The 25,964-nt window shown below is 44.1% G+C and overlaps 1 protein-coding gene across 19 annotated transcripts in view; it reads left to right on the top strand.

The window, feature by feature from the left end:
• Positions 1-14,650, top strand: part of GATAD2A (GATA zinc finger domain containing 2A) — a 112,350-nt gene extending 97,700 nt beyond the window's left edge. For 15 of the 19 annotated variants that reach the window (XM_037886093.2, XM_043535749.1, XM_037886090.2 and 12 more), the window contains 5 exons: positions 942-1,130; positions 2,244-2,523; positions 6,854-7,143; positions 9,209-9,392; positions 10,258-14,650. In XM_037886093.2, coding sequence (XP_037742021.1) covers positions 942-1,130; positions 2,244-2,523; positions 6,854-7,143; positions 9,209-9,392; positions 10,258-10,388 — 1,074 coding nt within the window. In that variant the 3' untranslated portion in view covers positions 10,389-14,650. The remainder of the gene's footprint in view (positions 1-941; positions 1,131-2,243; positions 2,524-6,853; positions 7,144-9,208; positions 9,393-10,257) is intronic. The other 4 variants (XM_027834305.3, XM_007072050.4, XM_027834299.3 and 1 more) reach the window with 2 other exon arrangements.
• The last annotated feature ends 11,314 nt before the right edge of the window (positions 14,651-25,964 follow it).

The raw sequence follows: 25,964 nt of genomic DNA, 5'->3' as shown, positions 1-25,964 counted from the left end.
AAGAGACTTATGCTGAGGACTAATCCAGGTCTCATATGGTGATGCAGAGTACTACTATTCGGCAAGCTTTACCCAGCAGATCAATGTAGAAGACTTAATCCTACTGTGTTTTTGGTTCTTAAACATTTTTCTACTTACTTTTCCTGTTTTTATCAATTTCACCTCTGATGTATGTTTTAATCTCTCTCAGTGCCTTCATTGTCAAATTGACTGATGGGCTGCTAGAATGAGGTAGCAAACTGGAGAACTGAAAATGCTGTGAGGGTGTCTTGTTCTTAAGCCCTTTTGTCTTCTATGAGGGGAAAGTAGTGGTTGCACCAAAGGAGCAAGGTGGGGAGGGGAGAGAGTTACCTCCAGTGGATCTTACTGAATTTACTGTGATCACTGTGTGATCCAGGGAAATTTTTATCTTGCTCAGTGGAGATTTATTTTGCAGTCATGGGGCTACTTTTTTTTTTTTTTTTTTTTTTAAATAAACCATCTGTGCCTGCTGGATGGCTAATCTTAAGAAAGAAGGTATGGCACCTGGGATTTAGTTTCCTTTCAGTCCTGATTAATATGCAAAAAACTTGTTCACTCTAAAGTAGAATAGCTGCACTTTTAATCTTAAAATTTAAACAGACTATTAGGAGCTATACATTTTTGAAAAGAACCGTTGACTTCAAAACTTAAGCCAAAAATCTAACCATTTTGGCCTTGATAAACACAATGGTCTGAAGCTAAGCATCTTTTCTAATGTTGCATTCTATGTTGCTTCTCTGGGAATGCATTTACAGTCAAAATGAAGCTGCAGATTTTGACAATGATGTTAATGTTGTTGTGTTGTGTTTTTTGTTTTTTGTTCCCTGACTTGCATCATTTCCATCACATCATCTCCCACGCACTGTTTTCCACTTTCTCTAACACTCTCCATCCCATCCTTCATGGAACCATTGCATCAGCCCATCTCTGTTTCTCCCCAGCAAATCCACAACATCCGACAGCACTCCAGCACGGGGCCACCTCCACTGCTTCTGGCACCACGGGCATCCGTCCCCAGTGTACAGATTCAGGGACAGAGAATTATACAACAGGGTTTAATCCGCATTGCCAATGTTCCCAATACCAGCCTGCTTGTCAATATACCACAGGTGAGATCCAAAAGATACAGAACACTATTCACTTCTGTTCTTTTGAGACTAAATACAATTACTGATTTGTCCAGTTGCTACATCTCATTACTCTGTTTGCAGTCTTCTCTCCTAACTGATGTAAGTGGTTATTATTGTTAGTACTCCGCTCTTTGTTCTTTGCTTGTAGGCAGTTCTTTATCTTTATTCAAAGTTTGCAAAAGCTCTAGATGATAATATGCACATACGAGGGAAAAGAACAGTCCATATGAATTTGTTCATTCCCAATAAAAATCTATTCATTTAAGTTAGTTAATTTAAAATGCATTTAACTTTTGACACTGTAAATTTTAATTGACTTTTTTGTATTGTCTCTGAGAAGACAGAGGAAATATGTAACGTCCTGGGGTATGACACAATAAGATTTGGAAGGAACATAAATGTTATGGACAAATTTTGGGCCTCAGCTGCTATACTGGGCATGTTTAGTTGGAAATGTTCCCCAGAATCAGTTTTAGTTTCTCTTCTCTCCTTCCTTCTACCCCCTTCTCTCTTCTAAGGAAGCATTTTCTCACATAAATAAAATAACCACTATTTAAGCAGAACCCAAAATGCGCAGTGCATTTCTGTTAGTGAACCAGTGAAGGACACAAAAGCAAACTATTGGCTTATGATTCATAATCTATGCAGGGAAAAGTCAGCATTTGTCATATCAAAAAGGACAAAATATTAAGGGGAAGTACTGTAAATGGCCTTTTCAAGCTTCTAAGAATACACTGCAAAAAATGGTCAATGAGCAAAAGTTAAGAACTCTGAAAAAGTATTTGCTAGGACTAGATGCCTGGTAATAGAATGCCTAGTATTGCACTTCTAGGTGATCCATTTATATCAAGGGCACAAGTCATAGCCCACAGAATAGACATCAGGGTATGTGAAATTAGTTTTTTGGTGAGAGGTGGCTTAGTCCAGTTCCAAATAGTTTTTGTGATGTGGACGCTGGTCTACTATCACAATTGATACTAGTTGGCTCTTTGTTGGTTATCTCAGAGAGGACAAGATTAGAATGGGCTACAGGGATTAAAGTATCAAGGCAGTTGTATTCTGATCAATAACCATGTTTGTATTTTCTTTAAGGCCTCACCTACTTCAATAAAAGGTACAACAGTGACATCAGCTCAGGCTAATGCTACGACTACCAGTGTTGCTTCTATAGTGAACTCCAATGAGTCCCCAGCCAGCCGGCAAGCTGCTGCCAAACTTGCACTGCGCAAGCAGCTGGAGAAGACGCTACTGGAGATCCCACCTCCTAAACCACCTGCACCAGAGATGAATTTCCTGCCAAGTGCAGCCAACAACGAATTCATTTACCTAGTTGGTTTGGAGGAAGTAGTGCAGAACTTGCTGGAAACTCAAGGTAAGATAGTACCAGATAATTTAGGCTTGCTTATTGAGGGCTTTAAAATATGCTAGACTCACTAATACAAGTGCATTGATTTCAAGTGCTGTGACTTCTCTCACCACCCTCGCCTGTTTTAGAAGCAGCCTGAGTTAGTGTTGAGAGCATGCAACTTAGTCTTAGTTCGGTCACTGATACCATGTGGATTTCTCCAAATTGCTCAATCTCTTCCTTAATTTCTTCATCTTAAAAATGGAAATAATACATACCTTCCTCAAAGAGGTGGTGGTTTTGCACAGCAGTTTTAAATGCAAAGTGCAGCAGAAGTACTCAATTTATTTCTTTAATATTTTTGGTTTATGTGGTGGAGGATGCCTCCTTAGCCTCAGTGAAAAGAGAAGGTGCTGACCCTTCCTTATCTCCTAAGAAGAGTTTGAGTAGCAATGCCTTTTAATCATGGCTGTCTCAGAAGAAATATTTTGGGTTCTCCCACAGTAGTTAGGTAAACTGCGAACAAAAATGTAATATTGGTTTCAGTAATCTCTGTGACTTTCAAATTTATGTTCTCTAATTCTGGGCTTTCTAGAAGCCCACTACCATCCTGGATTCTTGGGTGCTGGATACTGATTGTAAGAACTTTTTTCTCTAGAACAGCAGTTCTCAAACTGTGGATCGGGACCCCAAAGTGGGTCGCGACAACATTTTAATGGGGTCACCAGGGCTGGCTTAGGTTTGCTGGGGCCTGGGGTGGAAGCCGAAGCCCAAGCGGTTCAGCCCTGGACACTGGGGCTCAGGTTACACGCTTCCTGCCTGGGGCTGAAGCCCTTAGGCAGCAGTGTGGCTTGGGTGGGCTCAGGCTTTAGTTCTCTCCCCGCAGCCCCTCCTGGGGTCGTATAGTAATTTTTGTTGTCAGAAGGGGGTCGTGGTACAATGAAGTTTGAGAACCCCTGCTCTAGAAAGCTTCCTTACCCTTATCTTCAATTCTCTTTGGCCCTCCTCAGAGAATCTTATTGGGTAGAGGATGAGTTTCAGAATAATATTCTGGTGTGGACATTACCTGGAAATCTCAGTGGGTTTCTATCCCAACTCGTTCCTAAAAGCAAAGAGTATTTGCATTTCCAAATTAACCGAATTTGTGTAATTGAAGAAGCTTTAATTTGCTTGCTGGAGATGAAGGAAGTTGACCTCCACATTCAACGTGACCTAGATCTGATCATTTTGTTTTGCAATGGAGCTTTAAGTATGAGGACTGTAGTTGAGACTTGGCTAGACAACAAAGATTTGTACACAGGTAGCCTCTGAAGTTATAACCTTGAAGACCCATAGATCTGCCTCCTGTTCCTTTGGAAGGTTTTTTTTTATTCAACCACCTATTCAATTTCACATTGGGTCATTGACTCTGAGGCTTTTAGGCAGTGCTTGCATAGTAAAGTAAAAACCACCCCAAGAACAAACTCGCTGTTCCAGTCAGTGGTGGTAGAGTGGACACCACACACCATGCTGCCTCACTAGTTTGTTATAAATTTGACCTGGAGGCAACCATCTCTTAAAACACAGTAAGAAAGTGGTTCACTTTCTATTGGCTGTTCAGTCTTTGGCCTCGGAGTCTGCCAATAAGACTGCAGTTTATGATGATTGATTTCATGTGGGGGCAGAGAGGTGACTTGAATACTTGTGACTACTAGAACTGTGCTTAAAAGTGACTCCTTTCACATTGATCTGATTTCAATTGGCTGCTTTGTGTCTAATCCAGAGCCATCAAATCCACCCCCAAATTACAGCTGGCTTTCCTTGGGAATTGTGACCCTCTTACTATTCTCACCTCCTAGCAGGTTAGTCATGCTAGTCACAAGTGGGTTATTAGTATGTGGCTAGGTGGGCTCAGCTTCTGTAAGGTTCTTTTCCCTAAAGATCCATTGCCACACTTCAGTAAAGTTTAAAAATATACTTTTTTAAATCAATATTTAGGTATGAATAGCTTTCACCCTTACTAATAATCTTGTGTCTCTTACCTGATCCATTCACTGATGTCACAATCCATCTTCCTCCTGGAAACCATTCTTTTGCTGTTAATCCTAGCTTGTGGGGACTTGGGCAGGATAGACTCATAGATATTAAGGTCAGAAGGGACCATTATGATCATCTAGTCTGACCTCCTGCACAACACAGGCCACAGAATCTCACCCACCCACTCCTGCAATAAACCTCTCACCTATGTCTGAGCTATTGAAGTCCTCAAATCATAGTTTAAAGACTTCAAGGTGCAGAGAATCGTCCAGGAAGTGACCCATGCCCCATGCTGCAGGGGAAGGCGAAAAACCCCCAGGGCTCTGCCAATCTGCCCTGGAGGAAAATTCCTTCCCGACCCCAAATATGGCGATCAGCTAAACCCTGAGCATGTGGGCAAGATTCACCAGCCAGATACCCAGGAAAGAATTCTCTGTAGTAACTCAGATCCCACCCCATCTAACATCCCATCACAGGCCATTGGGCCTATGTACCACTAATAGTCAAAGATCAATTAATTGCCAAAATCATGTTATCCCATCATACCATCTCCTCCATAAACGTATTGAGCTTAATCTTGAAGCCAGATAAGTCTTTTGCCCCCACTGCTTCCCTTCGAAGGCTGTTCTAGAACTTTACTCCTCTGATGGTTAGAAACCTTCATCTAATTTAAAGTCTAAACTTCCCGATGGCCAGTTTAGATCCGTTTGTTCTTGTGTCCACATTGGTACTGAGCTTAAATAATTCCTCTCCCTCCCTGGTATTTATCCCTCTGGTATATTTATAGAGAGCAATCATATCTCCCCTCAGCCTTCTTTTGCTTAGGCTAAACAAGCGAAGCTCCTTGAGTCTCCTTTCATAAGAAAGGGTGATGAGACATTAGGAAGGTCTTATGTAGACACACATTGGTAACCAAGAGAGATGGGAAAAGACATGCAGAAAACAAATGTTTAAAGAGGTTTTGCTTATACAAGTGTTTTTAAAGAATGAGGAAAGGAGAATACTTTTAAAAAGGCATTTACTTTGTATTATGAGACTTTATACAGGGGTCGTCATCGCTAACTTCTGCATACAATATAACCCCATTTAGTTAACTTCAGGTTAATTAAATATTGGTCATGTCCATTTGACAGCAATGCTTCCCATCTAAACCCTGGGTTTTTTTATGAAGACTTCAGATGTCTGAAACCCTTCAGAAAATTGAGGTTGTACTATATGGGCTTCAAGAATCCGTGTGTGTGTAGTACCTGTTGGTTTGTTTCTTTGGGGGGGGGAATGACCATTTTTAACCCATGCATAATCTTTCATGATGCTCCTGTGACGTTATTGTCAAATGTTGTATATGTGGTTTAGTCAGTTGTTTGGATATTGAGAAAAATTGTAAATAACCTTAAATAGATGGTTTTCATGCCATAGACTTGACAGGTCCCTGTCTAGAATAGGTTAGACCTATTGCAACAAAGGATGACAGTAATGGGGAGGGTAGGACCAAGATCATGATTTATATACGCATTTTGGTAATTAGACTATTTTTAAAAAAAAAAATTTTATACTAATATTGGTGGACAGGGTCTGGAATGAAGACTGGAGTGTCCCTCAGTTTAAAAAAGAGATGAGAGATGTATTGCCAACCGAACAAAACTGTCCAGATGTGCAAAATAGCCATGTGACTTTATAAATGTAGCTCTTATCCTTCCTTAACCCTTTCTCTCATCTTTATTTTTTAATGCTCATACTTATTTTGTCATGTCAAAAAATTAGACGTTCGTTTCCTTGCCACAAGGACTATATTGCCTTTCAAGTGTCTAGTATACTTTGGGGCAGTTTAAAATAGTAATTTTTGGCTTTCATTTGAGCAGTAGGAAGGATGGGAGGGCGCAAAGTGAGGAAAATTTACTTCACAGATAAGGATTTAGAAACCAGAAGCATAAAGCCATAGTAGTTGCTGGCCAGTAATGATACTTTTAGAAGTCTGAATACAAGGGTAAGGGAAGAATTACACGCCAGTATTTTCTTGCAAAATTCTCTGATCTAGTTTTTGTGAGGAGCGGGCTTTATTTAACTCCCACGGCTCTGGGATGGTGTGTGGCTCCACTGTGTATTCTTTAGGTAGTCTGCTTTGGTAAGTAACTCCTTGTTGCCAAGATTCAGACTTGCTTGATGCACAGATAAAAATTGGTTAAAATTGTTACTAAGAGTAGTAAATGAAACTGTGTGTGAGGATAAAAGGGATAAAATAGGAACATAAACGGACACCCACTTGGAGTGATGGGAGCTTGTGAACAAAAGCATAGACTCTTTAGAACCTGCAGTGGTGAGCTAACCTGGTTGCATTCCACAGGTAAAGTTTCAGTCACAGCCTCATCTCAGGAGCCCTATATGTGTGCTCAATGTAAGACTGACTTCACTTGCCGCTGGAGGGAAGAGAAGAATGGAACCATTATGTGTGAAACCTGTATGACATCAAATCAGAAAAAGGCCCTCAAGGCTGAGCACACTAATCGACTGAAGGCTGCCTTTGTGAAAGCATTGCAGCAAGAGCAGGAGATTGAGCAGCGGATACTGCAACAGACTGCTTCTCCTGTACAGACCAAGTCAGAACCTGTAGTCCAGCACCACTCACTCAAGCAGGTAGGAATCCTTCAGTACTAAATTAGCCATTGCAGATAATCAAGCAAGGCTTCCTCTGCTGTACATGCCCACTGTGCTCCCGCTATACATTTTAAAAGACCATGCACTTGTTTTGCACCACACACAGGTGTGAAAGTTGATACAAGAAGAGCTTGTTGTATAACCTCTGAAGCGTATTTTGAATTAAGTTTTTGGCTGTCCTGTTAATAATCCAGTGTGCTATGGTAAGGGAATCCTAAGGTTGAGATGTGAGCTCTGCTCCTAAAGTAGCAGAGAACAAACACTTCTGCAGAGGCATCATGGGGAGACACTTGCACTGTTTCAAAAACCTTCTTTGGCAGATTGAGGAGGAACACTGATGAATCTGAAGAGTCACATCCAGCTCTCATTAAGAAATAAGGGCATGAGCCTGCATATTCAAAGGGGAAGGGTGCCCCCAGCACTCCAGGGAAGGAGAGAAGGTTTTTATCAACACTGGTGTGTTAAGCCACCTTCTAGTAGCCACCAAATAGCATGTGTCCTTGGCTGTAACACCCGTGGGAGGGCCCAGTGACAGAGGTCACAGAGCCATTGCTTGGAAGAGCTCCATTTTTAGATATTGACTGAAATGTTAAAGAACTCGTGGTTGTTTAGGGAGGAGGTTGGGTATCAACAGGACACTTAAAAATTCTAATTTTAGTTAAAATATTTCAATTTCAAAGACCTCTCTTCTCACCTTGTTTCAACTGATCTACTCCCACGTAAACTCCAGAATCCCACGCTAAGGAGCACGTTTGGGACAGCATTCTTTTAAAACCACAACCAAGCTCTCTGACATCCTATAACTTGGTACAGATCAGATACATTCCAGTGACCCTGTGTAGATTTGTAATAGCAATTAATGAAAGAATAAAAGAGCAGCAAAACTATTACAGGCAAAAACTTGTACAAAATAATAAACTGTTGACTAGCTCAGTTATGGCTTGATTATGTAATTACTACTTAAAATCAATATCACTGGTAAAATGAGTCCATTTGTTGTTCTCAGGGTGTTATTTTGGAAGGGGAGGTGGCAAGAGGAGCAGAATAACTCTGCTCTGTGTGACACTGTAGAGCCAAAAAAGAATTGGATAAGTTCATGGAGGATAGGTCCATCAGTGGCTATTAGCCAAGATGGTCAGGGACACAACCCCATGCTCTGGGTGACCCTAAGCTTCTGAGCGCCAGAAGCTGGGACTGGATGATGGGATGGATCACTTGATGATTGACGTGTTCTGTTCATTCCTACTGAAGCATCTGGCACTGACCAGTTGGAATACAGGATGCTGAGCTAGATGGACCATTGGTCTTACCTAGTATGGCTATTCTTGTGTTCTTGTACAGTTTATAGCATAAAAATGTCTTTAATTTTGGGTTTGTCTAGATCAAGGAAATTCTGCTTCAGTGCAAGTACATCAGTGTAGTTACTCGTAAAAATTTCCCTAATTTAGATAATCACAAATTTGATAGGAAACACTTAGAAACGTAGTATCGAGAGGTGTGAAAGGAACTCCTGATGCTGTGAGATGTAAGATCTCTGTGTTATTGTGTAGCCCGTGTCCATGCCAGAGGCTTGGGTTTAAATAGCAACTCTGATCATAAATGAAACTGAGTCACTTGGTTGTCTTCTAATCCCAGTCCCCACTTGTACACCTCACAAAACCACCATGGAATTGGAACACTGCCAAGGAAATCCAGAACTGGAATAGCAAGGGATGGATGATGTAGGTCAGACTTGCAGTGTGGTGGTGCTTCTGAGAGAGGAAGTTTATGCAGTACTTACCTTCTTTGCTGTTTCTCCTCAGTACGACTGCCTCACCCTTTATGTGCATTTCACTTTTAAAAGGTAAAAATAAGCTGTTTTTGACACCTAGAAAAGCCAGATGATATGATATAGAGATAAAGTTTGTGGCCAGTACCAGGTGTGGTAGGAGGAGGAAAGGAAGAGAAATCCAGTAAAAGATTGTCATAGCTGTTGTACTGAACATTTTGCAAGACACAAATTTGCATTCCTGTGCCCTTCTAATTAATTCTTCTCTTGCCCTAGACTAGCCAGCTGTCCCGAGGTCCCCCAGGAACCACCCGAGGAGTCTTGCATGCATTTAGTCAGTCACCCAAGTTGCAGAATGCATCCGCTGCAGCAGCACTTGGTAGTAGGCCAGGTAAGCATGCTGAGAGACCTGTCAGCAAGAGCAATGCTGCTACCTGGAAGAAGACCCCCATCACTACAGGTAGACTTTTCTTTGTGTTCTTTTCTTTGTAGTTGCTAGTTGCATTTTGTTGGCCAGCAACCTTAATTCTTTGTTACTCTTTGGCACCTCCCTGCATAAAGGGCAGTGGCCTGTTGCTCCACCGCCTCACACTTGGTACAGTTGTTTACACCTGTCCAAAGTGGCTGTAAAGTTCTACTCCAGGAGAATGGCTGTGTTTTACCCTACGGTGTAAATGATTTTACAAGGTGTAGGGCAATGAACGGGTCAGGTCCTGGGTGTGCAGCTAATACTGTACTGTTAATATCAACAAAAATTTCGAAATAAACATCTGCCTCTACTGAAAGTGGGAAATAATAGATCTTTTGCTGTTGGAAAGGCTACAACACATACTTGTCAATGTGCTTCTCAGAATATTTAACTGTTAAACTAGCATTTTAACCTTTTAGGTTAAAGGGTCTGAGACCTCACTTCTGTTATGTCTTCTGGTCTCTTCCTTTAAGCAGTATTTGGAATCCCCAGGAAAGAGATGCTGCCTCAGCAGCTAGCTCTCTGCTGGCTTTGTTTTTTCTGCCCAATATTGAAATCTTTTTATACCATTTAATTTAGAGTTGAAATAATATTTGATTATTTGGTCAACTCAGATAGCTTAATGACAAGACTTTTAAACAATCAGGAAAGTTTTGCTACCATTTGTGCAGATGGTTGTGGTTTTCCTTTTGAATGACTGACCTGTTCTGGGTGATGGTAGGGTGTGTTCATATTTTGAGAGCATCCATCCCCATAGTATCTGGGTGACATTTACTGAGCTGTATATTTTCCACTATTCTTGTCTCACAGTCTAAGCATACTGTGACACTCACTTCTTTCTCTTCTATTTTGTCAGGTGGGGCTCTAGCTTTTGTCAACCCTAGTTTAGCTGTGCACAAGACTTCTTCAGCAGTAGACCGTCAACGTGAATATCTCCTGGATATGATTCCCCCACGATCCATCCCTCAATCTGCAACATGGAAATAATGCAGTGGAATGCCCAAGAGGAAGACTTACCTGTTTCTGCCATTCTTTTTTAATACCACAATACAGTGGAATCTGCTTTAAACCCAGCTGGATTTGCCCAAGCTTTGTAGGAAGCAAGAAGATTGCTCCTCATCCCATTGAGTGCTGCTGTCCTTGCTATGAGAAAATGACACCAAGAGAGTGGAAACAGACTTGAGCTCATTTGGCTATTAAATTCTTGTGATTGGCTCATGGTGAAGGCTGTCAGGAAGGGGGAGAAATTCTTATTTTTTGGCTTTGTGTATTTAGGTGTTTGGGGGTGTTTTGTGGTCACCAGCACAAAGGAGGACTGAAAGGACTATCTGCCTTTGGTTTCTTTACTTTACGAGCTAGCTAGTCACCAAGCATAGAGTGTTCACTGGCAATCAAGGATGCACTTCCTTGTAAGAAAAATGGAATATGAACCCAGTGATAGCAGATGCATTTAGCAGGTTGAATTCATGTTTGCTTCTCCTCTTTCCCCCACCCCAGAAAGGCAATCTACAATTTATTATAATGAGCTAATGATAAATAAGCGCAAACTCAAATTCCAGTTGGTCGTGATTTCTAATGGACTGGTTGCTGCCCCAACAGTCCCAGCAGGTGGGAGGCAGCGTAGGCCTCTCACTTTCATTAGATTCTGTTGAATAGACTTTGTGGACACTTGATGGTCTAAACCCTGATGTTCTGAACAATAAACAGTACTTTGTTCAGTCTCTCTAATCCAGCACAGAGCCGTTGGCCCTTGCAAAAGTTCCCAGAGACTTTTTTTTTTAAAAGTGAAACTTTTGTTTGTTTGTTTTTGTTCTTTTGAGAAATTGTATTCAAAAACTAGGAGCTCCAGAAGCTGTGTGTAATCGGGGAGGGTGAGGGGAGGGAGCAGAAGGATGAAAGGTAGGAGTCGGGCAACAGGTTCTTTCCTCTGTTATCAGTGGAGAAGCAATCCTTCCTAGTCCATGCTTTAGTGGTGTGATGACTGTACAAGCACATGTTGGGCATGCTTCCGGCAGTACTGCCTAACCCTGATCCCTAGAATTCCATTCTTCCATGCTCCCCTCTATCACATCACTCCAGTATTTCAGTTTTGGTAGAGCTTTAGGTAACCCTGCTTTAAGGACAGGATTCTGTGTGGTTTTAATATATTTTGGGATTACACGGATACGTTTAGAATCATTTGGGTTTGGTTTTTTCACTTTATGTTGGTTACAAGTGGCAGAAATACATACCTTGCTACTTGTATTGCATATTGGTACTAGAACTAGTGCTGATATGAATTCTTTTCAAAGTTATAAATATATATATATATTAAAAAAAAAAATAGAGGAAGGGGGAGTTACTATCCAGTTTCTACTTTGAATCTGGTATTTGTTTTCTTAGCAGCTTCAGTTAGATCCTTAATTTAAAACAGTTACTGTGTAGGGCATCCCTTTTCAGATCCACCTATCACATTATGATAAGTTTATTTTAACCCCTCTTCTGTTGTGTGAATATCAATATTTAGATACATTTTTTTTAAACACCCAGTAGTGTAGATGACCTAGTTTTGCAAAATGGTATTTTTTGCTGTATAAAGCCCTAGAATTTGTTTGACTTTTTTGTTTTGAATGTATTAAGAACTAGATGAGGATAAGAGGGGTTGTGGGGTTTTTTTTTGTTTTTGTTTGTTTTTTTTTATTTTCATTCCAAGGTGTGGGGGGTTTTGTTTTGATGGGGTGGGGAGAAAGAAAGCGTGCATATTATTTTGCACAGTATGAAAGTATTTCAGTTCCTTGCATTTTTTTGTTCCTGACAAATACCTGTCTTACACACTCGCAAATACACTTGTCCATTTCTATTTAATGACCTGGGCGAAAATGCGTTTCTGAGTTTAAATCTCACTTCTCAAGTTACAATCTTGTGCCCGCAAATGGCTTTTTGGAAACCTAGGGTATGAACAACTTCTAAGGTCAAAAAGCGTGCCCTTTCTAATGCTGGGCAGCTGTGGCTTCGCCCCGTGCTGCAGAAGGGGGATGGAAGGAGGGGAAGAAGCAATAAAGTTGCTTGTTAAAAGCAATGTCAAAGCTGTTTTGGAGAGTGCCAATATCGGTATAGCAGCATTTAAAGCTTTAATTTCAGTAGAAAGGATAATGAGAACTCTCAAAGGCCAGAGATTAAATAAAAGTCAAAGCCTGCACCCATCGCATCTTGTAGACTTTACCCCCTTCTGCCATATTGTATCAGCATAATTTTGGACTTTCTCTTTCCACTTAAAAAAAGTAAAAGTAAATATACTGAGGCCAAATTATTTTAGGAACACAGTGTAAAAGATTGATCAAAAACTCATTTTGCAGATATTATGCAGCATGGATCTAAAAACAGTTTTGACGTCGTTTTTTATCTGTTGTTCTTGGTGTTGCAGGTAATTTAAAGATAATTATTGCATATGCTGTTTCTGAAAAGTTTGGCTAAAAATGCAGCAAGAAAAGATTCAAGTGGTGTACGCGGGTAGATTGGCTTACTCAGGCCGTATGTTGAGAGGCGTATATTCCGTTGACCATGTGCTATACCTGGCCAGTTAAAACCCCATACACTATCTTTAGAATAACTATTAAAAGATTTGCAACAAATCTTTCCAAATAACTTGCATTTCTCCTCCTTACCTGCCCCTTCCAGCCCTCCCACAATATACATAACAAAACAACACCTACATCTATTGTTCAACTTATGGGATTGTGACTTAACCTTTTAAGTGGTTTGATTGTGGAGGAGGGGCATTTTAGGCATGTTGTAAGAACAAAATCTTCAGTTTATTTTTACTACTGTCATGTTTGGAATTCCTGCCATCAGAAGGGCTATTTGTTTCTCCTACAGATCTGCCCAGTGCAATGTAGTTTGCTGACTCATTCTTACGAGCCTGGAAAGAGGTATCCCACACCCCAGTCCTCTTAAGTGAGGCATAATTTTACCTAAAGCTTCTTCTCCGAGCAAGAGATGATGTACAATTTGATAGTACAACATGCAATTGATCTCCTTTAGGTGGTACATATTGCAACATGCCCCATATTCCATTCCCCCAACCCTGCATTGCTTTGCTGCAAATTGCCGCATGAGCTGGTTTGACATTGCTCAAATGCTGCTTGCTTCCCCCCTCTCCTGGGGAGAGGGTTAGAGCAGCGTTGGTTCTTGCAAGCCATATAACCTTTCTCTGAGACGTTGCAACTACGAGATTTTATAATACAGTAATAATGAAAATGACTAACTATTGTACTTAGATTTTAGCAACTTGTGAAATAAACCCCTGACTTTCATTTGAACCAGTGTTGAAATTTGGGAGCTGTGTGGTTTTTTAATTTTATTTTTTTATAACCTAATTTATTATCTGTTTGATTTTGGGCATTGACTAGATTCCTGTTTTCTGCCCAGAAACGTGAAAAGTGGCCTGGCTGACCCTTTTATTTTTATAGTGTAGAAGATTTTGACAGCTTTCCAGTTCATGTAAAGTTTGACTTGCTAACTTTTTTGTATTGTAGGGATTCCTGTAAATGGCATTCCAGCTGTAATACTGAGGAGGGTTCTTTTTGGTTAATCTTAAATTCTGGATAGCCTTGTTTTGTTTTCTATAGATATTTTGATCATTATTTTAGGAACCATTCAGTTACCTCTTAATTATTAAATTTAGTTACCAAATTTTGCTTCCTAAAAAAAAAAAAAAAAAAAAAAGATTTACCAAAGTACAGCTAAGAAAATGAAAATGGGAGACTCGTTTCAGAGCACAGTAGAAGGGAGAAGGCTTATACAGTGGTCGCATCAGAAACCCTATTTGGCTCATATGTCACTTTCTCCTTTTGTAAGGGGGGGACACAGTTGTCATTTTTTTTTTTAGAAAATATATAAATATATATATCTATATATAATGCAAAAAGACCTCAAGGAACCGCAGTAGTGTTTGTCTGCTTAAGGCAGAGTTACGCTGTATATTGCATTTAGCGAAATAACTTGCATTGTGCTTTTTTAAAAAAAATTTATAATCATTTAACAAAGAAAAAACTGTAACAGAGTAACGTTACGCAAGCGCAGGGTATGTTTTTTGTCACTCGTATTTATTGTGACTCTAAATCTTTGATAATAAAACAAAAATTTTAAAAAATATTCCCACTAAAGCCTGATAAGTCAATTTCAATGGAAGAGAAACCTGAAATCAATAACTGTATATTGTATTGTGAGGGATTTTTAGTATTTGAATGACAATAAACAAATGGACAAACTGCTGTCTGCTTTGCTTTTCTAAGCTTGGTATTCAAGTCATGCTCTGAATTCTTTAGAGACCTGTTTTCCCAGAAATGTGCTTGCGCACCACTCTGATCAAAGTCCTTGGGAGTTACATGTATGCATTTGAGAGCAGACTTTGGGCTTAAATGTTTTGGAGCTGTCTAGTTCAAGATGCTACATTGCAGGTATGGCATGCCAGTTCTACCAGTGCACTGCACTCGTCTGAGGGGTCTGAAAACAGTTCATGTTACAGGTTCTTTTTTTAACTACATGCAGAATATGAGGCAGGCTTTCAAAATCTTGAGGTCCACAATTGCTATGGATGCGCATAGGAAGGACCTCTGCATTAGAACAGGGAGGCTGGTTTGTGTTTGTTTTTTCCTACCCCCAAAAATACTTTTTTCTGAACTGGGGGGTGAGTAAAATCCAGACTTCATGACATGAAACATAAAGCACACTGACTGCCAGGGTGGATAAAAAAATCCGATTTTTTTATTTAAATCGGATTTTTTGGATAACCTATCTAAAGATACATTATAGCTCAAAGATATCTCATCATGGTATAGGGATTATAAATTCTAATTCTACAGTATGAGACAATATATTCATGTAATGTTTAAGAAACGTTTTGTAAATGAGTTCCAATAGTTCATGGATTAGGGACCCAATCTGATGGGGTTCTATAGGCTTCTGTACAGATTATTTAGGTTAATCTTTCTATCTACCCAACGGGACGCAGTGCTCAGTCTAGAAGCTACCATCAGAGATGCTTAGTTTTGCAGTTCTCAAACTGTGGATGTATCTCCCCAGAGGTAACGTGCTTGTTAACAGCAAGAATAAATAAAAAATATACAGAGATGAGAAATAGCAGACCTCAACTCCATTGTCCCTCTGCACATTTATGTACACAGTCAATCCCTTACCTCTAAAAGTGCAAAGTTTCAAAAAGTTCAATGAATTGAAGATTGTTGGGGGCGGAATAGATCTGGACAAGGAGAAAGTCTGGAGATAAGTGTGAGAAGTGAGGGACGTGTTTGTTTTGTTGAAGAAAAAATCCAGAACCCATAACGTTGTTGTTTTAGTCAACTAAAACCATTTAAATGTCTCTGGCGATGTTCTCCTCCTAACACAGCACGGCAAGAAAATCTTCCAAATATTAATGATTAACCTGTTGAATTGGAGATCATTCACCTCCCAATGACTTCATAAATATCTTCTTTAATTATGTTTGGTAAATGAAATAACCAATCATTCATTTTCTGATATAGCTGTAAAACTAATCTGAAAAGTTTTCAAAATAAATCACTGTTTAAAAATGTATTGTGTACTTTCTAAAAATGACACCTACATCTCTCTGAGTTGTGAAGAATGTGTGTTAAGGTTATAACAACCAACAAGAATGCACTCTTATGTAGAAAACCATGATTAAATAGAGTTTCCAGACTAGTGATTTAAATCAATTTGATTTTAAATCCACCCTGCTGACAACATGCAATTTTGTAAGTAAAACACCTTTCTAGTCAATGCTACGTATCGCTTTTGGATGCCTATACATGTTTTCCCGCACCTTCCTCTCAGTCCCTCGTCTGTTAAATTTTGATGAGACCAAACTAAATGTGCTAATGCCATAAACAGGTGGGCTGGATAGCATTACAGCAGGACTCACAAAAGCAGACAAAATTCCTACTTCAACTGTCCTCCATTAATTCCCCTCGCTAGCTATGTTCTTCTCTCCAATCGCTAATGGCTCCATCCACTCCCTTGCCCTCTAGGCTTCTAGACAGCTCTAACTTTCTCGTTTCCTAAAGTGAGACGACGACGACCTTGTACAAATTCATTTCTTCCCTCTTTAACTTCTTGGAATAGTTTAAATTTTGTATTCCCATTAGAAATTCTTGGAACAGGAAGAGGCCGAGGAGACTGACGTTCACTTTTGGATGCTGCTTTCCATACCACTCTGGATCAGGTCTTCCCAACAGCTGAGATTTCTGTGCCTGGGAAAGTTTCGTTCACACAGTACGTTCCACCTACTGGGAACTTCACCTTATTACGAAGAGGGAAGACTTCATCGCAGGGAGGCCTACAGTAATGCTCATTTTTCAACTAGCCAGAGCCTGGTCTTGTTATCTCCAGAGATCCCTCAGACCACCAAGGAAAGAGTTATTTACTTGCTGCCACAGTAACAGTTGTACTTTCTTGGCGTGTAACGTGAGTCTTGAAACTGAACCGTGATTAAGGAGATGGAAGAATCTGTTCAAACCAGGGTGAAAGCCTGTGGTCTCCTTGTCTCTCCATCTCCTATGCAATTTCCTCAACTTGTACTTTCTCCCTGGACCTTTCTTTACTCTACTCTAGGGGCTGTAGATACTCACATGGGCTGTGCAGACAGTGATTCCTCCTCTTCCAGAGCTGGTGAAGCTGCCTGGCTTCAGAGCGCCATAACGTCACAGAACCTGGTCAGAGCCATGCTACTGTAATAACATAGTCCTCTGATAGGCTCCAGGGAGCAGGTTACAAATCTCTGCTAAAATATCTATTTCAGGTAAAGAGGTTTCTTTGGCCTCATTAGGAATCGGATCCATGGAGTGAAGTTGTGAAGGTGGTAATGTATGAAGCTGGCAGGCAGGAACAGCAGTCTGAGCCAGGTTACAAACATCAGGCAGATCCTGTCGTATCAGATGAGCACAGGTGGGAAAAGCCCTGAGGTGTATCCATTCTAAGCCTTGACTTAGTTGGCAGGTGAATCTGCCACCCTCCAAAGGGTTAAACCCAGCGCAATCGGCCTTCCAGAGTTATAATGTGGGGGTGGGGCACTGCTCTGAGTTACAGAATTCAGCCAATGAGAATTATAGCCCTTTTGAGGCCGCCCCCCACCCCCCACCCCCAGCTGCAGCAGGAGGGGGTGGGGGAAGGAGGCTAAATTGCTCGGGGTAGCCCAAGCAATAACAAACCAGGCCCTGCCTGGATAACATTCCAGCTCAGGCCTGTGACCTCACCAGAGCCCCTTGGTGGAATCCTAGTGCCCCATTTCACTCCCCTCTTTTTATTATTCTTCTGTCTGTCTGCTGTGGATGCAGGCAGACCAGTGAGGCCGACTCTTAAAAGGTGATGTGATAGGAATTGGTTGGGATTGGCGGGCAGCCCTCTGTGAAGCCTCTGACAGCGGGCTGACCTGGTTGGAGCAATCCAGTGTTTCCGCTGAAGCGTTAACAGGATTTCAGCTCAGCAGCCCTCTCCCCTCACTTCCGGCAGCTTTTATTTGCTGCCCGACCACCCCCAAGCTCCAGGAAGCCGGGGCAGGGCACACGGCGTGAGTGGAGTGTTGTCACCTGCCCCCTGGAAACCTTGAAATACCAAATGCAACTTTTTTGTATATTAGGTTTTAAAACCTCCTTAAAAACACACAGGTTTTGCAGCCAGCGGCGGTTTAGTTGGGATTCTGCAGGCGGGGGGTGACCTGCACGTGGCAAGCAAAGTTCCATTAGGAAACTGCTTAGAATGCCTCCTGTCTCAGACTCCTTTCCCCACAGCCCTGTTTCCTCCTAGCAAATACAAAAGGTTTCTGCCTATTGTAAAAACAATCCAGCAGCCAGAATGGATGCTAAACACACAGCTATCTTCTCTTCTCCATCCAGCAGGACAACTTGCACAAGGAAGAGGTCCTTCACGCTATGGGATAGTGCAATTGTTGCTTTAGATTTCCACCATTTCTCCCTGCTACTGAGAGCTGCTGCTGGCATCTCTTTGGACACAGCAATTCCAGCATTGCCTCAATCTTATAAACATTTGGCTTGGTGCCCAAGATCTTCGCCTGATGCGGCTGCCATGCAAGAACAGGCCAGGATTGCATCAGCCCATTACATGCAGCTGCCCCTATAGAAAGTTGGTGGAGACTCTTACCTTGCTTAGGGCATCGTGCATCCCATAAGATGTTTAACTTTAAAGTCAAGGGGATTCCTAGTCCTGCCCCTTGAGAGCGAAACCCTTGGCCAGCACTGAGCAAGTAGAAGTTGCCCCGTAACATTTTACGTTCATTGTTACTCTTAGGCCAGAAATGAAGCCGTAAGCTAGAGCCAGGGAAGCATTAGCCCTTAGCTCTCCGAGTAGATTTTTCTGTATTCACCACAGTGGTGTCCAAGTCTGTGCCAAGACCCCTCTTAAGAGAAAGGGGGAGACTAGCTCCAACTCCTTGCCTCTCCTGAGCATTTCCCGAACCAGCTTGACAGGTTTCAGACCTGACGCACAGGGAGTGTGGTCTAGCTTCTATTCCCAGCTCTCCCACAGTCTTTGTGAGGCCTTGGGCAAGTCGCTTGGTTACTCATCTCCAAAAATGAGGCTAACAACCCTACTTAAATTGTAAGCTTTTCAGGGCAGAGGCTTGTATGTGCAATGCCTTGCAAATGGAGTCTTCTCAGTGGGGCCTCTAGGAATTACTGCTCCACAAATACATGTGGTATGTACATTTTCAGAGAGACCGTAAGGTCAAACTTCGCTGGTCAAGACCCAGCTAGGATGACTCTCCTTCCAGGGGAATGGGAGCAAATGCTGAGCTGCTGCGTAGTAAGGAGGCATCTTCCTTAAACTGACAGCAAGCTTCTCACTCTGTGTGCACAATAATTGCATTTCTAAGACTAAATGGTGCTGCTTTTTTAATGAGGAGAAAATGTCAGAACAAGAGTTTTACGAAGTCATTTTAAGTAATTACTTCTGAAAAGCAAAACAATGTTTTCCCCTTTACAACACAGTAGCCCAGTTTAAAATCTGTTAGAATTAGACAAGCAATCCTCTGTAGATGGGGTTGCAGAGATTCTTACTGCTTGCAGCAATATTCAGAAAAGAGTAAACAGTTTCCTTCTCCTTTGCCTACGCATAAGGAGGGAAATTAACCCTAGTCTAGAGGGCCCAGAACAAGGCTAAAGCCCTGTTTAAACCCCTTGTGCTGGCCTCTGCACAGGGATAAATGTAACCTACTGTGTACAAAATTAACCATGTGAACCCAAATTATCCTTAAATTATTTAGATACGGGAGCTGAGTCTGGCCTCCAGTTTGTGGCTAGTTACAAGTACATTTGATAAACACACTGACTGTTTACATGCGAACACCCTGCACTGTCTCATAATAGCCTTGTTTGTAAAGCATGTAGGATTTCTAGAGTTTCTGGAAATGCGGGAGTAGCAATGAGCTGGCTGGAGAACTAAATCAGGGCCAATGGCCTTCGGCAGTGCTGGGGAGCCTGATCGACTGTATGCATTCATCTCCTACGGGGCAGAAATGGAACACATGCTTATGGAAACTAGCTCGTGATGTTCAGCCATGTGACCATCATCTGAACTCCCGGCTGCTGGCAAGCAGGATGCTCCCATGCACTTCTGCTAAGGGGTAGCTCTGGACTTTACACGGGCCAGGTGGAACACTTCTCCTAATAAACAGCATTCTAGCACTAAACCCTCCAGAACTGGAGCCAACTTTAAAAAAAACAAAAAACATTTGCATTGTAGTGAAAAACTCCCAGCTTAGCTCCCCCGTGTATTTGGGAGCTGAAGTTACCAAACCGAATTTAGTTTTCGATTCCTACGCTGGGAGTCAGCCCCAGTTCACTGGATCCACCTTGTAACCGAAATACTATTTCAAGATAGGCGTTGAAAACCTAATTTAAAAACAGCTTGAAAGGTGGTAACTCACTGAGGCAGCGGTCCTGATGTCTGGGAAGCACAGCTGTTAAGCTCCATCTGTAACATCCCTTGGGGGAGGGCAGAAGTCATAATGTGCTCTGAATATTGGCCTGGTTGTTGCCCATTGCACTGATGCAAAATCACCAAGGTACAGGACCGCCCAGTCCAGAAGGCACTGGGGCCTCTGGCCTGGGCAGCACAGACCTGCAAAACGTCTGTGGGGCCTGCCAACATCGCTGAGTGGCTTATAGCCCCTTTGCCTGTTCAGCAGGTAGAAAGGTGCTGCAGTGCAAGAGTGAATTCCCCTGAATGGGTTCACGCAGCTGGAACAAGGGCAGCACTGTGACCCATATTATCATCAGTGCTAATGAAAGAGCCCCGCTCCAAGGCTGAGTGGCTGGACTGGAAGGCTGCAGGTCAAAAGGTGGGTTTGGTTTTTGTTTTTTCTTCCTGGAGCAAACTTGACCTGGGAAATCGCTAAGGCTGGAAAACCAGAGAATGCCGTGTCTTCCAAAGTCCCTTCTCAGAGCAGAACTGCGCTTTGAGCGAATGGACGCTGTAAAAGCAGCTGTCCTCGATGGAGAAGGGCAAATGCAACGGCATCGGAGATGACTGGCTTTGGTAAAGGAGGCTTTTTCCTTTGAACGAGCAGATTAACCAACTACTCTGCTTTCTCTCCCTCTCTTTAAGGGAGGATGCTCTTCCCCTTAGCAGTTGTTCTGTGCAAACTATGGTCTCAAGAGACCTAGGGTCTAGTTGCAGGATTGTCATGAGATTATGTATAATAATAAATTTGCTGCTGCCTTTTTGAGCCTCGAGGGTGCACCAGGGTTACATTTTGAAGCTTTCTCCACAGCCAGGAGGGCTGGAAACTTACTTTTCCTTTAAGAATGAAGGCTTAAATCATCACATATCCCCTTGACTCCAGGAGCTGGGGCTTTAAGGAAAACAGGCACGAGACTCATGACAAAATCATGGGAATTAGCAGCACTGTCCTTGTTTTCAGAAAACCCGAGTAGCCACCAAACACCGCGTGGAGGTGTTAAGAGAGCAGCGAGGTCGTGGCAATGACAGCCTGGCTTTCACCAGGATCCCATCGCAAAAGTGAACTCTCCATGTGGGTGCAGAAAACACTCACCCACCATTAGAAATTTTCTCCTGCCACTGGGTCTGCTGTGAGGTCACACAGCGTTTCTTCCCCCACTGACTCTTAGCTCGCTGCCTGGACCATAAACCACCTTCTCTGCACTGGAGCTGGCTAACGCCTCTGACAGGCATGCAGTGCCCTCCTCTTCACGCCCTGGCTCTGGAGAGCTTCCCAGCAGGACATGCAATCTGCTTCTGGCTTTCAGTAGGCTTGATTGGCGTGGGAGACAAAATTAAGGACCCAGCTCATGACGCTGTGTGGCGTGGCTGCAAGGTTATGCTCTACGCAAGGCAGGCAAAGGTCCTGCTGTCAGTGACTGCTCAGCCAGGCTATTTCCTTTCCTCTCCCCACCCCCACTCTTTAGGTTCTTAGCCTCTAGGAGCTTTATCATGAGCTAGCGATTGCCTTATATCACCTCCGTCACCAGGCTGAGTAGGAAAACAAAGGGAACCGGGGATGGCAAAGTAGCATTTAATGACTTAACCCCCTCAGCGTAGCTGCCTGCAGGTTGTTTACTGAAGCTTTCCTCCAAGGGAAAACGCCAAAATCCCAGAGCCAGCCTGTGTTCAGGCTCCAACCCAGAAACCAACGGGCCCTTGAAACTACCCCAGGGCCCCACAGGAAACGCAATTGCCAAGGCAGGAATCCAGCTGGTGCCACTGCGTCTTGCTACCCCCTGCCGGGCTGCCTGAGGCAAGGTTCCGGAGAGGAAGCCTCTGTGACAGGAGTGAAGCGACCTGGGCACAGAAGAGTTGCAGCAGCACAAGGAGGCTGATTTGGCTTCGTTAACCCAGACCTACGGGGCCATGCCACGGGGTCTGCACAGATGAGAATAAGAATTTGGCCTTATCTACAGCGTCTTCCTTGCTGAGAACATGCTTTACGAACCCAGCCTGACTCTCAGCTCCCAGACTGCAGCACTGGCACTTCCAAAGATATCTACTAGTAAACTGAGCAAATCCAATCTGGACTCACCAGGCTGCAGCTCCCATGGAGCATCCTTCGAATCACGCTTCCACGCAGGACTGCCCTTTGGCTTTGATTCTCCCCAGCCACGTGAAGGAGCTTCCATCACTGTCATCCAACTTCTCAGAAGAACACTGAACTTAGTATTTGCAGCAACAGTTGAAACCAGGCCAGCGCGGGGCAACTGAGGTGTTTACGTAGGTAACACAAAAATTAGGGGCTACTGAATTGCTTTGTCAGGGCTCGATGCATTTTAATTTTTCAGTAGCAGGCACAAAGTGGTGCATGAACAATAAACCAAGACGTGGGCATTTTACAGCTTAGTTTTAGTCATTTCATTTTCCTTCCCTGGGGACGCACAGTTCTTCGGTTGTTTGCAGCTTACTCTAGGGAAGAGTGAAGGGGGTCCAAGTGAACAGGGTTGATCTCTGTATCTTTTTCTCCGCCGTCAATAGGTCAGACTCCTTCCCTTGTACCTGGTCCAGGGGCTTGTGTACTAGCCTAAGACTTGGAAAATCCATGTTCAATTCCCTGGTCCACCACAGACTTCCTGGGTCATCTTGGGCAAGTCATTCCCCGAATTCAGTTGGTTCCCGGGTCCAGTGGTCCCTCCAGCAAGGCTTGGGGGAGGGGCCTTTAGACGCGGCCAGGCGTGCACCCAACCGCCTCCCAGGATTTCCAATAAGGCCCTTATACCTGGTTTACACTGAGATAGTTGTTGTGACTTCAGTGGCCTCACGCCAGTTTGATGCTGGTGGTAGTAAGAGCAGAATCAAAATCATTTGGCCTGATTCTCAGTTATGTTTTTCTGTGCAGGGGTCAGTGTGTAAGTGGTTGGGAGAGGGATGTTAACCTGAGTGTTCCCTGCATTCTGGGGCTCACCCTGTTTCAAGTCCGCACGCACCTCCAGCCCTCGATTGGAGATTTTCCATCAGCAGTATCCGTTCATGCTGTGAATGCATCCCATACACCTTCGGGCCGTGCATACGGTATATATGGCTGCTTGGGAGAACTGCCCTCAGTTCCTTCTCAAGTGTCTCTGCCTGAGATGGAGCCCTAGCCTGTCCGTACCTCCTGTGAGCCTAGGAAGCAGCAGGTAGCCACAGGGCAATGGCTCCAGTAGTGCCCTGATCTGCCCAGCTGTGTCAAGGGACTGGGAGCAGGGCTGGCACAGAGCTCTTAAACTTGCTCTGCACCAGCTGAAGGGAGCCGCAGGCAGGGGTATGCTGAGGGCCTTGTCTCCCCTTTTAAGGCCCTTTTACAGTGCTAGAGAGCAATCAAATGGCCTTCATGCTAGTGCCAACTGGGCCTGTTGTTTCCTATATTAGACTGAATCAAAGTGATTCCTCCACTCTAGGGCTACTCATAGATGCTGGGAGCCCAGACCCATTCCTGACTCCGTTCTCGTCTGTGAAACTCTTCCCCTATTTGCCTCTCTCTCCAACCCCAAGATCCTGATGTTGCTTCTCTGTTTTACTGTGAGTCCTGGACAAGGGTTGGCATTGACTCGTGTGTGTGTGTGGTGCGGGGGTGTTATTCCAAAGGTAGGGAGGAGGGAAACCATTACTGAGCGTTAGATGAAGAAAAATGACCTCCTGGTTCTCAGTTGCCATCCGTTTTGCTAGCGCAACGGGGCTGGTAGCAGTTCCTGACCAAACGCCATAACTTACAGCAGCTGTTAAACTAAAACATGATTCAAGCCCCTGTCACCTCACCCGTGAATCATTAACCGGAGCTGCCTCCCCTGGATTCAGCCATTTGCAAGTGGCCCAGGCCCTGCGTGCTTGGGGACTGGTTGGTCTCGTCCTACTGCTCAGTGAGGGAACTGTACATCCAGCTAAGGGCAAAACACACTGGGCCCAGCCTGTTCTGCCAGGGAGCTGAAGGCTGCTTGCCTGGCCCAGAGCATTCTCCCCAGCAAACTGGGCCGGGTTCAATTCCCTGGCTCTGCCACTGACTCCCTGGGCAAATCGCTTAACCTCTCTGGGTTTCTGTTTGCCACCACTACCCCGCAGAGGCAGTGAGGATACACTCCTTAATGATGGGAGGTGCTCATGTGCCCTGGGGGAGGGGGGGATAAAATAAGGACTAAGACAGACAGGTTTTCCTGAGCCAATAGGCTCCTCTCAGATCAATGTATAACCATCTGCTGGCTGTAAACTTCTCCTTTACCTGAATTCCTGCATGGGGTGTTTCCACACTGATGCCTTCTACTAAAAGTAAAATGCCTTCCCAGCAGCGGCTGCCCTCCCCAAGGGCTGGGATGGGGAGTCACTGCTGTGGGGGTCTTATATGGACAGATTCTCAGCTCTTTCCTCTTTGATATAGAAAGGAAAAAAGGAGCTGGGCTAGTAGCAGCTCTAACCTGAAGGAGGAGCAAGTTAATTCAGCCTGGAAACCCTCTTGGTGCGGCTACTGACCTCAGCAGGAGTGAGGCCTGAGTTCTTGGCTGGATTTCTGTCCTCTTGCACTTAGGAGGCTGCCGGTGTTGTTCAGAGCTTGGCCTGAAGCATGTCAGCATCCTGCTCTAACAATGCACCTCAATCCTGAGTGGCAGCCCCAGGCTTATGCCAGCTCTGGGCCTCCACCCCAGTGCTGCCAACCGCTCGCGCTCCTTAACCGGGATACTAGCTCACCTTGCCCCTTCTCTTCCAGCCCTAGGCAGTTCCTAGGCTAGCCCAGTGGCGCTGGTGTGCCATGGGGGCTGACTTGCACTACGCTCATGCGCTAACGATCTAGGAGGCTCAGGACAGCGCATGAGGCTGACGTCCTCTGGGCAGAGCGAGCCCGCAAGGTGCGTGACTGTCGCCCTGGGGTGTAACAGGGGAGCCTCAGAACCAGGCTCGCTGCTCTCGCCATCGGCTTCCACCCCGTGGCTACTTGAACAAGGGGCGTTAGCCAAGCAGCGCCATCAGAGTCACTGTGGGGCTTTGGAGGCCTTGCTCCTGCCTTTGCCCCTCCCTGTCAGAGGTTACCCCAGGGCAGCAGCTGCAGGGTGGAAGGGTGGGGCTTAGCTGCAGCCATTTTGTTGAACTGCTGCTCTCTTGTCCTTCCATTTTCCTGTACTTCAGCCAAGAGGGCAGGCCCAGCAGAGCCACCCCGGGCTCTGCACAGCATGTGACTCTGTGGGGCTCACGGGCTCTGCCGCCTGCCTCTCCCTCTCCCGTCTACAGTTTCAGACAGGGCTAAGCCTTTACCCTCCCCCACTTTTCCCAACACTCCCTCCCGCACCCGGGAAACAGTTGAGGCGGCTGCTTGCTTGTGCAGCGTCACCGAAGGGGAAGAAAACCACAGGCGCCCACAACCCCTCGCCCTGCCCCACCCTGGAGCCGCAGCCCAGGAGAGCTGTAGGAATCAAGCGCACAAAAGTCCTTTGCAATCACACTGCCAGTGCTCCCCGCGCTTCCCCCTCCCAAAGTCACAGCCAGGATTGAAACACAGAGCCTGCCACGGGGAGGAATCCAGAGCCACTAGCGCCAGCTGAGGAATGACCCTCCAGGGAAGCTCCCGTAGATTAAGCCAAT

Source organism: Chelonia mydas, chromosome 25, assembly GCF_015237465.2.
Source record: "Chelonia mydas isolate rCheMyd1 chromosome 25, rCheMyd1.pri.v2, whole genome shotgun sequence".
NCBI classification, from domain to species: Eukaryota; Metazoa; Chordata; order Testudines; family Cheloniidae; genus Chelonia; species Chelonia mydas.
Note: the sequence above shows the minus strand (reverse complement) of the source record. Positions and strands in the feature narration are given on the sequence as shown.